The 18,353-nt window shown below is 41.1% G+C and overlaps 1 protein-coding gene across 3 annotated transcripts in view; it reads left to right on the plus strand.

The window, feature by feature from the left end:
• Positions 1 to 17,125, plus strand: part of PLD1 (phospholipase D1) — a 169,348-nt gene extending 152,223 nt beyond the window's left edge. For all 3 annotated transcript variants that reach the window (XM_072142797.1, XM_072142796.1, XM_072142799.1), the window contains 3 exons: positions 10,678 to 10,831; positions 11,106 to 11,223; positions 14,338 to 17,125. In XM_072142797.1, coding sequence (XP_071998898.1) covers positions 10,678 to 10,831; positions 11,106 to 11,223; positions 14,338 to 14,562 — 497 coding nt within the window. In that variant the 3' untranslated portion in view covers positions 14,563 to 17,125. The remainder of the gene's footprint in view (positions 1 to 10,677; positions 10,832 to 11,105; positions 11,224 to 14,337) is intronic.
• The last annotated feature ends 1,228 nt before the right edge of the window (positions 17,126 to 18,353 follow it).

Raw genomic sequence — 18,353 nt, forward strand, 5'->3', positions numbered from 1 at the left:
GAAGTGTCAGGCTTAGCGGAGAGCAGGGACCACGTCATCAGGTCAGATCAGCATCTGTCTGTATATGGTCACTGCATCTCCTAGGGCAGTGATGGCGAACCTTTTAGAGACCTAGTGCCCAAACTACAACCAAAATCCACTTATTTACCACAAAGTGCCAACATTTCATTTTAAGTAGTAACTTATTGCTACCTGCTCTTCAACATCTATCAATCGTATCGGCCCCTTGAGGCCCTCCTTGAAAGAAGGAGGGCTAATTCAGACTATCATTGTAGCTTCGCTCCAGGGTCTCTCTGTACAGTAATAATGTAGGGTCCAGTAGAATGACCTACAAACATACTGCAGTTCTATCAACACCTTCTCACTTTTACCGAAATGCCAAAAAGTGTCGTTTTAAAATAGCACTGATTTCAGCATCTCTTAAATTGCCTGGGTCTGCAGGAAGATTTGGTGAATTTGGTCCTATTGGTGAGCTCTGTCTTGGGGTCAATGGCCTGAGTGCCCACAGAAAGGGCTCTGAGTGCCACCTCTGGCACCAGTGCCATAGGTTCGCCACCACTGTCCTAGGGTTCCCCAGAGCAGACATTGGGCAGGGAATCCTTTTCAGAGAAGTGTCGGGTTAGCGGAGAGCAGGGACCACGTCATCAGCTTCAGATCTCTATCTGTCCATATATGGTCACTGCATCTCCTAGGGTTCCCCAGAGCAGACATCGGGCAGGGAATCCTTTTCAGAGAAGTGTCGGCTTAGCAGAGAGAGCAGGGACCACATCATCAGGTCCGATCAGTATCTGTCCATATATGGTCTCCAGGGCTTCCCCAGACACAAGCTCTTTATGTAATTAAATTAAATAAAGTTTTGGCCAGGCTGAGATTCAAACCTGGGACCCTCTGCACTGTAGACAGAAGCTTAACTAACTGAGCTATAAGCCCAGTGATACAGAGCTGAGGATTTCTGGTAACTAAGAAGTGTTATCTTCCATTTACACTGTGACACAGACTAATGCACTGATATATAGAGAGGAATCTTCTCAGAGATTATTATTGTAATTATTGAGACTATTATTATTATTATTATAAATTTTTATTATTTTTATTATTATGGAGATGATTATTAATAATAGTAAAAATAATAATAATCACTTCAATAATAATAATAATAATCATCTCCATAATAATAATAATAGTCTCAATAATTACAATAATCTCTGAGAAGATCCCTCTCTATATACCAAGGCATTAAATCTGTGTCACAGTGTAACATTAGTCATAGTTCTTAGTAACCAAAATTCTATACCCTGTTAATTGCTGGGATTATAGCTCAGTTGGTTGGAGCACTGTGTCATTATTGTACATGGACACTGCAGGTTCTGGGTTCAAATCCCTATGAGGATAATTTTTTTTTTTTCTTCTTCTTTATTGAGATGATTTTTATTATTATAATATGGCTAAAATTTGGGGCGTGGCCAGGGAGTGATTGGGGGTGTGGCTTAGGGGGATCGCTCCGCGTGCCGCCATTTTGTCCCTCTTTCCCTTTCACAAATGTTGGGAGGTATGGTTACATGGTTACAGATATCAACATAAAGTACCGTATTTTTCAGACTATAAAGTGCACAAAAAATCCTTTGATTTTTTTTCAGAAATCAAAGTTGGCCTTATAGTCCAGTGCCCCTTATATATGAACCGTACTTACAGACAACAGCTGCCTTGAACTGCTGGTCATTCATCCTTATAATCAGGGGCGCCTTATAATCCGGTGCCCCTTTTATATGAACGTAGATGTTTTAGCAGGCATTTATTGATGGAACGCTTTATAATCCGAAAAATATGGTACACGAATATACTCTGGTACTATACAGTGCTGGTTAACATACGTCCCACATAGCTCACATATTACTTTACGCAGTGACTTGCGATGGTAACAGCTCTGGCCGGGGAGGGGGGGGAGGGGTCTGCTGCTCCAATGGAGCCATCGTGCTGCCACTTAAAGTTGATTTTCCCTCACCCCTCCATCTACTTGTGTTACTGTTAATGTGACATCTCTAGCCTCCAGTGTAATAGTTACCAAATACGGTGAAGGAACTGGAAGGGTTGTTAGGGGAGGGTGGTCATTGAGGGGGTTATGGGTTAGTGCAGGATTTTTGCTGGCACCAGGTGTTACATCTTGGTGTTTGGTTCAGATGCTATGTGCAGCCAGGTTCCGGTGCTCTATTGCATCTGATCCAGCACTCCAATGTTATCTGGTTTTTCCATACTAGATGTCCGCAGTCTCAGTAGAAGGGTACCCCATCCTATGGTTCCAAGGGAACATACCAGAATTGCAGTGACCTGTTTGGGCCTGTGGGGGGGGGGGGTGTATTACGTTAGGCCAGTGTTGGTGCTATGGACCCATGGGTTGTAGGAAAGGAAGGGGTGTTATATCCCTGTTGGTGCTAGGAGCTGCCAACACCATGGAGGCCACCTTCCAGCTGTTAGTGGCCCTCTTCCCTCTGCCCTGGGTGCCACTACATGTGCCCATACCTGGGGATGAAGTGTAGGCTGGTGCACTACAGCTGGTGGCGGCACTCTGCCCTGGCTGCTTCCACATGTTCCCATGACTGGGGATGAAATGCAGGCAGCTACCTGTGATTAACTGTGGCCAGAGCCGTCACTGCCAAGGAGTAACCGTGGGTCGGTGACAGAGCGATGAAGAAGGGTCGTCATGTCACAAGGGTCGTCACGTCATGTCGCACAGAGCGATCCCATCTGATAGCATTGAACAGATGGTGAGGCCTGAGCTGGTGTTCTGGACCAGATCAGCCATCAATATTCAGTATTTGTATATTTCGACTTTGGAATTTGCAATTCATCTCAGGAAAATATGGCTGATGGCTCTGGAAAGAACACAAGCTGTATAAGACATTTTTCTGCACAGATATGGATGACACAAGTGAATTTGAGCACTGAGGTGTTGAGAACTGTGTTGTGTCATAAATTGAGCACCGTGTGGTGTCATCTAGTGAGCAAGCTATGACAGCAGAAGGTGAGCATGGGTCAGCAGCTTCATCTGGACCTTATATGGAAGAATTAAAGGAAATCTACTATCAAATTCAAGCATGGATAAACCAGGAGGCTTCACTTTACATATCAAGAAAGCAGAGCAGAACTATAAATAGATGTATATTGGTAAATTGCCTAATATCCCCCCCCACAGACACACACACACATCACAAAAAACATTAGGTAAAGTGTCCAATCCCTTTAAGAACTGGATCAGAGCATTAATCAATCTCCGCTTTTCTCTGCTGAGGCTCTTTATACGGTCTAGATTTTGGATGTTGATAACTAGTGAATATATACAGTGGGATTATAAAGATAAGTATAATATATTGCTATAAGGATAATCAATACATTAATCAATACGGTAATCTGATTTTTACTACTATCATATCTTTCTTCATTTTAGCTTTAGGCTGGATTAGTGTCCACCTGATTTTACACCAAAAATTTAGGCTTGGTGTAGTGCACATAGTCACATTGTAAACCACGCCGCCTTGTCTAGAATCATTTGAAGTGTATCAAGCTCTGCAGAAATAAATTGTTAAAAGAACCAAGCAATACAATTCATTTATACAGTACAAAAGCCAGTTTGCCTGTGTAGTGTGCAGAGGGCACCAGATTCAGGATTTGTGACATTCTTCATGAATCACGAAAACTGGCATAAGCACTAGAGATGAGCGAGCACTAAAATGCTCGAGTGCTCGTTATTCGAGACAAACTTTTCCTGATGCTCGAGTGCTCGTCTCGAATAACGAGCCCCATTGAAGTCAATGGGAGACTCGAGCATTTTTCAAAGGGACCATGGTTCGGGAATAAAATGTGTTATTTAATTGAAAAAGAATGTCTTCCGATAAGTTAGCAGATGTACGCAAACATCTGCAATCTATTCTTCACTGTTCCGCGCGTATATTATCTCCCGACAAGTTAGCAGATGTGAAGAACAGTGAAGAATAGAATAAAAACAGTGAACACAGGATCATTTAAGTGAAAAACACAGTGAAGAATAGATTGCAGATGTTTGGCATATTTGCTTACTTGTCGGGGATCCGCTCCTCTTCTTCCACTGAAGTGTCCCCGATCTCTCTGCGCTGCTCCCCGATGTCTCTCCGTGCTGCCGCCCCACCAATGTCTCTCCGTGCTGCGTGCTGCCGCCCCACCGATGTCTCTCCGTGCTGCCGCCCCGATGTCTCTCCGTGCTGCCGCCCCGATGTCTCTCCGTGCTGCCGCCCCGATGTCACTCCGTGCTGCCGCCCCGATGTCTCTCCGCGCTGCCACCCCACCGATGTCGCTGCGTGCTGCCGTCTGCAGTCTCCGGGCTGCTGCTCCCCGGTGTCTCCGGGCTGCTGCTCCCCGGTGTCTCCGGGCTGCTGCTCCCCGGTGTCTCCGGGCTGCTGCTCCCTGGTGTCTCCGGGCTGCTGCTCCCCGGTGTCTCCGGGCTGCTCCCTGTGTTCTTCAATGTGTTCTTCACACATATATATTGTTCTTCACATACTATTTTGTTCGCACCGTTCCGCGCGTATCTTCCGACAAGTAAGCAGATGTGCCGAACATCTGTAATCTATTCTTCACTGTGTTTTTCACTGTGTTTTTCACTTAAATGATCCTGTGTTCACTGTTTTTATTCTGTTCTTCACTGTGTTTTTTTAATTAAATGCTCGATCTCGAGCAGGGGAAATACTCGTCCGAGCAACGAGCCGTTTCAAGTACCTTAATACTCGAACGAGCATCAAGCTCGGACGAGTATGCTCGCTCATCTCTAATAAGCACCTTAGTAAATGTGCCCCAATGTGTGAATAATAAATCAAGTACTAAACTATACTAAATACTATACTAAACAGTATTTGGATGTAACCTCATCTTTAATGTTTACAGCACACTATTAGATTGTGAACCATAAAAATATTTTCCCCTTATTATTTAACCCCTTCCCGACATCTGACGTACTATTACTGCATGGCAGGACATGCGTTCCCGCAAAATGCAGTAATAGTACGTCAAGCTTCTGGCGCCGGCTCCTGAACGGCTCCTATATATTATAGCTGACACCCGGCTCTAACACCCACGATCTGGAATCGGACACACACACACACATTCCCCCTCAGCCACAACCCCTCCGAACGCAGCCCTGGGACTGCCAGTGCTCGGGGCTGCGCGATCTGCTTCCGGGGAGCCGGATCCTGCCTTCTGTATTACACTGTATTAGGTGAAGAATAGCTTGAGGACAACTCAACACGTAAAAAATAAGCCCTAAACTAGCACTGCAAACCAAAAAATATTAAAGTTGTATCTCCGAAAAGATGGCAATGCAAAAACAAATGAGATTTTCTTTATATTTGTTTTTTATTTCCTGTAAAATTGTAAAATATCTAAAAAAAACTATATAAATGAGGTATCACCGTAATCGTAGTGATCTATAGAATAAAAATATTATAGTATTTTTAGTGTACGGTGTACGACCCCCAAAATATACAAAAAAAAGAACCCAAAATTGACAATTTTCTTTACTTCCATACATTAAAGAGTTAATAAAATCTCATCAAAAAGCTACAGACCCACTAAAATGAAGTATTTGTCAAGTGCATCTCAAAAAATAAGCCCTTATATGTCCAAATTGCCAAAAAAATAAAGATTGTATAGCCAATAAAAAGTGACAATGCATAATCTGCTCTGAGTGGCGCAGCTCCCCCCTCAATGCCCTGGCGTGTGCCCATACAGCAGGTTGCCACCATATATGGGGTATTGTTATACGCGGGAGGGATTGGGTATCAAATTTTGTGGAGCGTTTTGGTATTTTATCCATTGAGAATTTGTACATTTTATGAAAAACCCATTAATTTAGTCAAAAAAAAAAATGAATTTCAAAATTGCATCCGATTTTGTTTTAACCCCTGTAAACCAATTAAAGGGTTAACAAGCTTCATAAAAGTAGTTTTACGTACGTTGAGGGGTGTAATTTCTATAATGGAGTAATTTATGGGGTTTTACTTTTATTTAGGCCTCTCAAAGTGACTTCAAACCTGAGCAGGTCCCTCAATAGCAGCATTTTGCTTTTTTTTATGAAAAAAATGTGAAAAATCGCACCTAACGTTCAAAGCCCCATAACATCTTACAAAAATGAGAGTATGCATAAAAAACCATGGAGACATAAAGTAGACATTTGGTGAATGTTAGTTATTACGTTTTCTGGTATTATGACTCATGTGTGGAAAAAGTAGAACATTTTGAATTTCAAAAATTGAGAATTTTTCAAAATTTTCACCAAATATCTCATAAATAAATGTAAAACATACCACCAAAATTTTGTAACTAACATGAAGTAAAATGTGTCACGAGAAAACAATTTCAAAATCACTTGGATATGTTAAAGCGTTTCAAAGTTATAACCACTTATAGTGACACAGGGCAGATTGGAAAAAATGGGCCGTGTCAGGAAGGTGAAAAGTGGCTTCGGCGTTAAGGGGTTAAAAAACATTTTAAACACCAAGTGTGAGAGTTTGATGTAACAATGTCCTGGATTTCAGGCGATCTGCAGTAGTATATGTAGGCCAGGAAGTAAGCCCATTCTCTGGATATATGGTAGCTGAGGTATAGAGGATGAATTAGTAATGGATAACTGTGTCAGGAATTTGTGATAAAGGTGCATGTTAGAAATAAATAATGCTGGCCTAATTCTCATGCATGGAATAGAATGTGGGTCAGGTGCTGATGCTGCTATCCACTGGAATATAGAGCACTGGTAGTGGGGGGTATTCCAGATTTTCAGTGAATGGCATTTAGTGAACACTATTTGCCTGATATGAGGAGCTCGGGAAGTCAGCCATTGCATGTATTTCTGCTCCCACCCCATTTGTCCTGGGGAGTTGTACATGTTTGTATGGTCACATTAAGCTCCTTGTTCCGCCTAATATTATCTTTGCTGTGCACTTTGTCAGCATGTACGTCATGTTCCTGGGGGTCAGCTTAAACATTACTGATCCATGGGGTATACCCACTGCAGGACAAGGAACCTCTAAGACAATAGATTGGTACAAAACCTGAAGTTTTAGAATGAAATCTTCACATAATGGGTGTGATGTAGAATTTTGCATCCATTTTTTGCATAAAATTAGAGTCAAGCCTCTACCTGTGTTCACATTCTCTAGCCGCTCGCTGTATTCGTCTTTGTACTCTATGATCTCTTCATATATTCACCCTTCTTAAAGTTGGCGTAAAAAATTTGAGAGTACAAAAAAAGAAAAGTAAAATCCTTGTGGACATGTTTTTTAATCAGTTTACAACAGAAAGCTGCATAATTCTCATGCAGATAAATGTCTTGCACAATGAAGTATTATTTCTATTTTTTTAAGATAGTTAGACTTTCTGTTTGAGTTTGAAGCACATGAGAACATGTTTTTGGCATATTCTACATTTTTGGCATATTTTTGGCAACAACTAAGCCAATTAATTGGTGGTATAAACTTGTAATAGACTAAGATTGAGGCACATCTATGATCCAGTAGTATATGCTGTTGTAAATCTGAAGTATTGCACCATCTAAGGCCCTGTTTTTGTGGGATGTATGTGAACCTCAGTTTTTGTAGCAAACATACACCCTTTGTCTTTTTTTCTGGGTTTTTCACATGGGCATTAATTAAACGGCCTGTGTGTGCACCCATCGCTTGAGACTCTAAGCAAAACCTGGAGCATGTCTTATTCCTGCCGAGTTTGCTTCTCAGACAGTCTCTGCTCTTACCATGGTTGTGAGAGCGGTCCTCATATGCGGATGCAGACATTCATGCCTGTAATGGCGTAGATGTACTATAAAAGGTTTGAGTCACAAAACTTGTAATTTACATGTTATAGGTTCTTGGAGCCACACTAGTATCTTATGTGGTCATTCATGAGGGATTGCTAGGCACCATGGTGGCTCAGTTTTGAGCATAGTTGCCTTGTAGTGCTGTGGTCCAAGGCATCATGCACACAAACTTGTGCATTTTGTGGGCTGCAATTGCTGTGCCATTGCTTGCGGCCTGTGTGATATTGGCAGGAGAGCTCCTCTGATGACCTTTTCCAGTGCGGGCATTTGGTGTATTCCGGTTGCAGTGATGTGCAGCGCCTGACAGCACATGCTACATTATGTCCAATAGATGGTGCCACAAGGGATAGCTCACAGCCAAAGCCAGTCCTACCTCATGTCTGCCACATTCAACAAGGAGGTCAAGGCCTTAAAGGAACTAGTGCCGCACAATCCGGTGATCCTGAAGCTAGAAGAGTCTCAGTTGCCAGATAGTTCTCACTTGTTACAGTATCACATCCAGTGTGAGGAGGAGGATAAGTTCCTTCTGCTTTATACACTCCTGAAACTCTCCCTGAAACCTGTTAGCTTGGCCATTGTGAATACTGAGGTGTGACACTGGACAGCTTCGCAGGGGAGATTACTGCGTCCGAGTTTATTACACTAATATGAAGTATAATTATGGTCATGCAGAGCTCCTAAAATCCTTAACTGTCATACAGGCATATATATATACTGTGCTTCTGTTCTAAACATTGCAAACAGATCAAATTTAAAAATACACAATTGAAATCCTTGAAGTGACCCCTAAACTCAAATAATATTAGCAAGTGATTCCGCTATTGCTAGAACTGAGCATATGGCCGCCATTTGTGTAGGAGCTTCCTCATAACAATACTGTAGTTCACTTGGGGATTCTATAAAACAGATGCATATTCTGTCCACAGCCAGGTTTTTATGGCTGCATATCAGCAGAGGCATAGATCTCCTTCTATTCTGTGCAGTTAGATTGGGCAGAAGGTATTATGGCTAATAAAGCTCCTGTTTACAACCCACAAATCACTGGACCTGCAGCCGCCTCCTAATAAACGCCATGAAATGCGTCACTGGCAAAATCAGTCAGTGTAGAAATGAATTGCAAACCACAGCCGCTTCTTCTACATCCGCTTTGTAAGGTGACTAGAAAAGAATATTTTGTCATATTTGTAGTAATGCGAACACCGGAGAACAGAGATTTTAAAGGACTCAAAGTCTTTAGTTCTATATTCCCTAAAAAACTTGTTGTTATGTGATTGATAATAATCTGATCCTTCACTTCAGGCCTGTAGCTCTGTGAGATACAGAACTGGAAATAGAGGCAGTTAAAGACATAATTGGAACTTCTCCCTCAATTGCTTAGCTTGGCTGGATGACCAGGTCGAGGAAGAGCTGTAGTCGTCCCAAACTTCTTCCATTTAAAGGGAACCTGTCACCAGGAGACCCATTTTTAGCACTCCCCCAGTCCCCACAGAGCATAGTACATATACTGCCAAAGTGTTTTTGTATTAAAAATTGGTTTTACGGGAAAAAAAGATTTGTTATATTGTACCTTTCATTAGCATCTGCTGTGTGACTAGGCAGGTGCCTTTTGGGAGGAGCTGGAAAGGAGCAGTTCCCCCCCCACCCTTGGGGAACAGCTTCTCCATGTGACCTTTTCAAATATATGAAAATACCCATCACTTGGCTTAGCGACGCCCCTGCTCCACTACAGCCAATCCTGAGTGTGGGGAGTTATTCATATATTTGAAAAGGTCACATGTTCCCCAAGGGTGGGGGGGAAACTGCTCCTTTCCAGCCCCTCCCAAAAGGCAACTGCCTAGTCACACAGCACATGCTAATGAAAGGTACAATATAACATATCTTTTTTTCTGTAAAACCAATTTTTTAATACAAAAACACTTTGGCAGTGTATGTACTATGCTCTGTGGGGACTGGGGGAGTGCTAAAAATGGGTCTCCTGGTGACAGGTTCCCTTTAAGGTTTATGGACGGCACTGTGCTCTTAGGAACCTTGAGTGATACATGAATTCTTTTGTAACTTTGGCCAGATCTGTACCTTGCCACAATTCTGTCTCCGAGCTCATTGGGCAGTTCCTTAGACCTGATGATTCTCATGTGCTCTGCAATGCACTGTGAGCTGTGAGGTCTTATATAGACAGGTGTGCGCCTTTCCTAATGAAGCGCAATCAGTTTAATTAAACACAGCTGGACTCCAGTGAAGGGATAGAACCATCTCAAGGAGGAACAGAAGGAAATTGACAGCAAGTGGATTAAATATGAGTGTTACAGCAAAGTGTCTGAACACTTAGGACCATAAGATGTTTCAGTTTTTTTTTTTTTAAAATGAGCAAAAATATCTACATTTATGTTTTTTTCTGTCGAGATAGGGTTCAGAGTGTCCAACTGTTTTGATCTTACCGATTGGCTGCAATGAAACAACGAGTGAAAAATGTAAAGGGGTCTGAATACTTTCTGTACTCACTGTAGAAGATTCTTTTCATTTGCATATAAATGACATGAGAAAACGTTGACAAACACTTTGCAGGAAACCTATGTTACTACTAATGGAAACCAGGTCACAAATATTGCATATTGACAAATATTCAAAAACCTTTAAGGCTTCACATGGCTCCGGAGAGATACTGAGGGTTCTGGAGCCCCATTATCATGTTAGAAGTGTGACATTGCTGTGTTGTAGACTTGATGGTGCGTGTTGGGCTCAGCACAGTATGTTATGTAGACACTGACACACTGTCCCTAGAAAAGCATTCTTATGAGATTACAGCTCTGCTAATAAGACAATTCATCATTTTTCCTTCATCCTTTCAGGTTCAGCTAATATAAATGACCGCAGCATGATGGGGAAGCGTGACAGCGAGATGGCGGTTATTATACAAGACACAGAGACCGTTCCCTCGGTCATGGATGGGGAGGCTTATAAAGCTGGGAAATTTGCCCTGTCACTTCGGATGCATTGCTTCAGGTAGACCAAGTCGAAGGCAATAATATGAACACTCTATAAAGCTCACTTGCCCTGACACTTTCCTAGTTAACTGAGACCCTGATATTATCAGATTTCTATTGACTAATGACTGTCATCTGTAGCCATGCTTGGAGAGCCATATTTCTCACTGGACACAAAGACATACCATTATTCCCTTTCCTGCCCTGCACAAACGTGTCCAGGGTACAAAGTCCTGAAACTTCTCATAAGAGGACAGTGACTTGATCTAACCACAAGTTATATTCTTTTCCAGGCTTCTCCTTGGTTGCCTGAATGATCCCAATGTCAACATCCAGGACCCTGTCAGTGACAGATTTTTCAAAGAGGTGTGGGTGGCCACAACTGCTCGCAACACAACCATATTTGATAAAGTGAGTATATTGGGTATATTGCTTTGTGGCAGATGGTAAAAGCAACTCGTCATAACCTTAGTTGTTCTAAAAGAATTGTTCAGGGCACTGGTGTTTATGTCAAACTTTTTCGTAGGGAATGTCATACCGTACATCTGATGGAAGGATTTGGTACCTGCACAAGGTCAAAATATTTATTGCAAGAAATGTGCATGAAATATTTGGGTTATTACTGTGCAGAAAATCTTCCTAAATAGTTGGCAGAATTCTTAGATTTTCATAAAGTCAATTAATGACCTTGAAAAAACTAGAACTCTAGTCCTGATGTTTAACTTGGTTGAGTGAGTATGTCATCTGGAGAAAGAGATGGACATGGGAGTGCAGGCTGGAGAACGAGGTGGACATGGGGATGCAGGCAGGACAACGGGGAGGATATGAGAATCTTTGGGTGTAGTGCTGCACTCTTAACTTTAACCCTCTCGGAGCTAAAACAACGGTCCAGGAATGATCCAGAAGTCCCAATGTTAAAATATAACGAGATAGTAAAAATATATAGATTTCTTATCTGACCGGAGCTCCAGACGTTCACAGAGGTTTTCACTCCAAACGTTCACAATAATTGTTCTCGTTTGTCCTCCGTTCTGCTCACAGCACAAATCCACAGATTCTTCAGATAAGAGTAGCCCACTGTTCAGACCCACGTGGATGCAGTTTTCGTTCCTCCTATTGTTACCAGCGTTCACCACAGCGGACCACTAGAAGAAACACGCACTCCAATCGTGTAGAATGTCTTCATAAAATGCTTTAATAAAATTAAATACTACTCACAAACGTTTAGTAAAAATGTGCATATCTATAGAAAGGACACCAGCCCCACACGACCGCCTGGTGTTGGGAACATTAGGGTGAAGGCTTAAAGGGATATGCATAGGGGAGCTATGAGAAAGGAGGGAGCTTTTTTTCATAAAGCACAGCCTACCATGTACGCAAAAATAACTTTACAATTGATACACACAAACACCTTCATGCAACTTTGCAGCAAACTGTGATAAAAGCAGAAATTGCATGGACATTCATGACTATCTAGAAAGAAAAAATTTACTTTAAATGAACATTAAACCCACATGGGGAGCCAAACAATTTTGCACTGAGGATCACATAGATATATATGATTTTACACCCAAATAAAAAGAACCAAATATCCGTAAACCAAACTAATGAGATAACAAAGATCACATGTAGATGGGTGTAATATGTATGCCTTCATTTTAACTTGAATTTTACATGTTACTTGAAACACCGACAAACAAGTTCTGGATGTCGGTGTAGCCAAATTAGCTCCATTTCTAAAAATAAAGAGTGCTCTCTCATTGTTATGGGTAGAAGAGGGCAAAATAACAGTTCATATTACCCATCCCTCAGGTTTAGATACAGATGTAGATAATATTTGGGATATCTGTATTCTGTAGCTTTCCCTGTTTCTGCAAAACTTCAGAGATCTATAACTTTTTGATTGTTGGCACTTAAAATCTCATTTCTGGTATGTTCCACAAAAAGAACCTGCAAAATTAACTATTAAAGTGACAGTTGGGAGTGGGAGCGGGAGCTGTATGTTAAAGGGGTATTCCCATCTGGGCATTCACATTTAATTAAATTCATTTGCCATATGTAAACATTTCTTCAATTGGATGTTATTAGAAAAAAATGTTACTGTTTGAAGATAATTTCTCATAAATGTTGTCACTTAGAAACGAGATAGCTTCCTCGGATACGACCTCCTCACACTCTGGCAGCGGTGGTCAGACATGAAACTGAATGTGAATGCCCAGACGAGAATACCCCTTTAATAAAGAAAAAAGAAAATATTAAGCCATCATAAACCCAACTGTGACTTTGAATATCTACGGTTCCCTGGCAGCTAAAAAAAGCATGTTATATCTCTTAGTAGCCAGGGCGTATCTCACAAATATAAAATATAAAATCGTATGAGATCATTTCTTAGTGATAAAAGGGTTAATGATGATCTCTACCAAACCTGGGAGAGAAAAAAAAAGAACTGGACTGCACATCCACACATCATACAATGATCTATTTCCGCTAGGCTACATTTACAAAATGAACTCGAGGTTCTTAGGTACATTTTGATCAAATATCATAAGCCCACTAACCACTTCCGCTTTCTAAATGATAATCTCTGTCTTGGGCTCCTGCCAACTACTTATAAACATGTGATTGGGACAAAGACTATGCTGCATGTTGAATTGGTAACACCAGGCACTGGATTAGGGAATATAACACAGGTACTGTATCAAGGAATGTGCCTATTAAACCTTCACCCTTAATCAGTGATGTTCTGTTCTGTTGACAGATTTTCCCCTCTTTCTTGGAGAATGATTGGCCAGTCTCTTTCTTGTGTATAATGAGAGACCTATAAATCATGCTGGATCAAGCTCCTCCTCTTATTCAAATATATCTCAAACAACAGCAAAAAACTAAAACATATCTGATTAAAATGTCAAGTGTTATTGTCAACATCAGATATTCTGAAAGCTTTGCTTATATTTAAAGGGAACCTGTCATCAGCTTTCGACCCAATAAACCACTACCAGAATATTGTTAAACAGAGTAACACAATCTAGTTTTTGTTTCTTTCATGGTTCCAGTGTGGTAACATCATCCAGAATATCAGTTTTGAAGTGAAATTGGTTGTGTAAAGTGGAGGAGAGTTTAACACTGAAGTCAAGATGGGGAGCTCTGAATGCCTCCTCCTCTGTGATTGACATCATGCATTGGACTACAGGAGATCTGGTTGGTGATGTCTCTGGATGTAGGACCTTCACAGTGAAGGAGGGTTTCTGAGGAAGAGAGAGCTTGACTTGAGTGTTAAAATCTCCACCTCCCTGACTTTATACAATCAATTTTCATCTCACTTCAAAGAAGATTTTCTGAATGATACCACCGCACTGGGTAATGAAAGAAACATCATCTGGAAGGTGTTCGGCTGCTTGACAACAATATGGTAGTGGTTTATTAGGTCAATTTCTGATGACAGGTTCCCTTTAATCTAGCTAGAAACTTGGCTTGCTAAAATAATCCATATGTTCTGACCTTGTACCTTTTATGTGGTCACATCAGGTGTTCCGATGTCTTCCAAGTGATGAAGTGCAAAACTTTTTACACCTGCCTGAATTCATTGCCAAGTCGGCACTGGCCACACAGGATCGTGTAAAAGCCCAGGAGGAGCTGCAGAGAATTCGTGGCTTTGTGGTCCAACTTCCATTCTTATTTCTTTCTGGAGAAAATCTTTTACCATCCGTGGGAACCAAGGAGGCTATTGTACCCATGGAAACCTGGACCTGAAAGGAATCGTTTTATAAGCTGAAAGAAGAGCTGGGATTTTCAAGGGACCAAAAACTTTATAAAGAACCAAGTGGACACTAAATCTTCCTTTATATTTTTAACCATCACAATACAATTATATTTATTTTGTCCTAGTTTAGGCCTTTTATTAATTTCCTTAATTTTTCATCTCATATTTTATGACTCCTAATTCCAGGTGTAATTTGATGATTTTTTTGCCGTTTGTGCTGTACAGGGCACACGATCTATGGGGTTGTAGTGCAGTACATGATCATGGTATGTTAACCACTGTGTGTGGCAGTCTGAGCACACCAAAGTTTTCTCTCTAACCTATGAATAGTAATGGTTCCCTGCGGTAACCACTACCCAGCTGTCTCTGAACTCGGCAGAGCCAAGGAGTCAGGGAGCCACCAATATTTTTTATGTTATTATTAAACACTAACATTCCTTTTGGCAAAAAAAGCTGCTTTTTGCATTTGGTGCCATGTGCTGCCAAGTGCTAATGAACAGATGGAAAGTAAGACCTGTATCTTTTCTCTGTAATCTGTCCTGCTGAGGGATTCAGAAGGACCACAAGCCATGAAATCCTTGTGCCAACAAGCTTAGTGTATTAGACAGTGCCATAGGATGTCACTTTATTGTATGTCAACCCATAAATGTTCTGTATTTATTAAATTGCACATGTCATGTACCTGTAATACACTGTAGAGGGCACTGTTGTGCATTAACATAAATATATGGAGGATTGAGCCATAGGGCATCCTTGGATAATATCCAGGGACAATGATGGACACACTTGAATCTTGTTTTCAGAATGTCACCTTAGTTTAGCTGAGAGAGTCATCTCTAGATGTATTTCACTGAAGAGGGTCTACGTATTGAGGTCTGGAACAAGCAATGGCTCTCTCTAGGAACGGAATCGGGAACCATCCTTCTATGGAGAGTGATGTGGGGTCTGTATACTGTGTAGTCATGATCTTGTTTTCATTTATATAACTTTACATAAGATGCATTCTAATTGCCAGAAGCTTCTATAGAAATATCCAAGAATATATCTGGAAATAAATGCTTCTGACAGGTTTCCAAAACTTTCAGTGATAGAACTTCAAAAAAGTAAATGTGCTCTTTAGATAACATGTTGATACTGGTCTAATAGATAGAAGTAGGCTGGTAATGAACAGCCGGTAAACATTTTAGTTAATTTTGGCTGCTATACAATCCATACGTCCAAAGAAATCTTCCGGCAGCTCTAGATTAACTCATCTGAATATAAGTAAAGTACACAACAATTTCCCTCTGTTATTTTTGTACATGAAGATGGTGCTTAGAGGTGAACATCACCTTTGAAGGAAATCTACCATCAAAATGATAAACCAGGGACACTTCCTCATAGATCCAGGCACCATGGCTGTGGTAATGTTCTTTTATTTGTTATCAATGGCCACCCTTCTTCTAAAATTAACTTCTAAAATTTTTGTAATGAGCCAAAAGGGCTCTGGGGAGTTATCAGAGCCCCTCCATGATGCAGGATCACAGGCTGTTACAATGTTTCGGATCACGTCTCCCTACACCCTGGACCCTTCGGTACTTACCTCCTCTCTCTGCCTGCTGTAATCTCACACAGTGGGAGGGTGAAGTGCTCTTGCTCAGTGTAACAGCCTGCAAAGCTACAGCATGCACAGGCTCTTGTACACCCACCGCCAGAGCCCTTCTGGCTCATTAGCTTGATTTTAGAAGGAAGGAGGGCATGTATAAAAAAAAATATAAGATTATTACCACAGTCACGGTGCCTGGATCTATGCGTAAGTGCCCCTGGTTCTTCATGCTTGGTTTTGTTGGTAGATTTCCTTTAAATACATCACATTTTACTTTTTGTCCTACATTTCATCCACAGTAAGTCTTAACAAGAAATGAAGTATTTCTGAGGTCCTTCATTTTAACCGTACGTTTTCCATTTTTTGATAAAGTTGGGGGCATTGATCTTATTCTGTGGCTGCATGTCTACATTTTTTTAGATTTTTTTTTTAACTGATTTTAATTAATTTATAGTAAATTTAGTTGATGTATAAGCCCTGCTTTACTGTTGTCGGGTAGATGAGATATATAATTACATGCATTTTTATGTTAAATGGCAACCAATGTAAGATATGTAATATAATGTGTCCTGCAGAATGCAGTGTCTGGATCCCGGGGTGGGGAGGTGGGGAGCGTCTTTGATGTGCAGGTTCGCTCTTCCGCAGTTTGTATCATGTCTATATAGCCATGAAGACTCTGATGAGAAGTAACTGGTGGATTACTGAAGTAAAGAAATGTATCTCCACAGTTGTCGCAACTATGTGAAGAATATTTCTAAGAACTGTAAAATGTGAACATGCACTTGAAAGGTGCCAACCGAGATGTGGGTGATATGACTTGTATTCCTTCTGTGAAGGGTGACTCGGAAGAACTATGTCTGCTGCATGACTCCGCAATCCCCTGACTTTATCTATACGATTCACTGTAATTATGTTACAATTAATTGGTTCAACAAATGTATTTGTTTTTAATTAAATATGACAACTTGTTTGTTTGCTCATTTCATTTCTAATTATCGGGGATGATTCAGGCAGAGGAGAGCTCAATGTTACCTGGTTTATTCTTCCAGACGGGAGAGAAATGTGGATGGTTTAGCCCACACATGGGTTATGTAAGATAGTGCTGCAGGAAATACAGTGATGTCCTCATATGGACCACAGAGCGCCACCCTGGGGGTAGCTGATGCCACTATATGGAATCCCACATTGTAATCCAGGGAAGAATGTGGAGGGTTGACATTCACACTGCAGAGCCCTACAAGGGATAATATTATTGTCCCCAACAGTGAATGGGGGTCTAAACCTCCCTTTAATTCTCATTTTGGACTGGTATTGTCATCTCTACATTTAAATCTATGGATGTCGCAGAACAAGGTGACCCGTGCTTGCTCAGCTCTTTCCATAATTCATATAACCCTCATGCAGATAGGCAGAAGATCCCAACTGGAAAAACAAACATGATGTGAACTGGATCTTATATCACTTATAGAGATGAGCAGACCCGATGTACGGCCGCCTGACTGTTTAATCGATAATCCGGCAAATGAACGCCCCTAGCAAGTAACCATGGCTAATTGTTAAGGGTGTTCATTTGGCGGATTATATGTCCAGGACAGGCAGCTGAATCCGAATGTCAGGTCCGCTCATCTGTAATCACTAACTTTTACTGATCAGCCAATAATTAATTGCATTATACTGACACGTGATCTGATAATGGAGAGATGCGGGAGGAGTGAACATTGGCAGCCAGTGATTTTACTGATGTTCCTGGCGTCTGGACTGTTACATCATTGGCGTAACGATCACTACACACGCTCTGCAGATGCTGCGGCTACATTCCATAAAGTTGCATTTGTTCAGTGTCCATATTCTGGTCAGTATTTAGCTTCAGTATATTCAAACAAAAATTAGAAAAGGATCCTAAATACTGAAGATGCACAAATATTTCCATTTTCACTGTTTAACTGGAGGATCCACTACTAGTTTTGACTTACAAATACTGAAAGAAAATACGGTCATCTGAATGGGACCCAACCGTGTAAAGTCTATACATTCCAGCACTAAACCTGAGATTTTCTGTGCAATTTGCAAAGATTGCATTGATTACTTCTGCCCCAGTTACAGACTCTGAATACATAACTTTGATTGTAAAGACAGGGCTAACTATTTCTATTTTCTGTTTAAGTAAATTTCTCCTTTAAATGTCTGGTTTTTATT

The sequence above is a fragment of the Engystomops pustulosus genome, chromosome 3 (genome assembly GCF_040894005.1).
Source record: "Engystomops pustulosus chromosome 3, aEngPut4.maternal, whole genome shotgun sequence".
Lineage (NCBI taxonomy): Eukaryota > Metazoa > Chordata > Amphibia > Anura > Leptodactylidae > Engystomops > Engystomops pustulosus.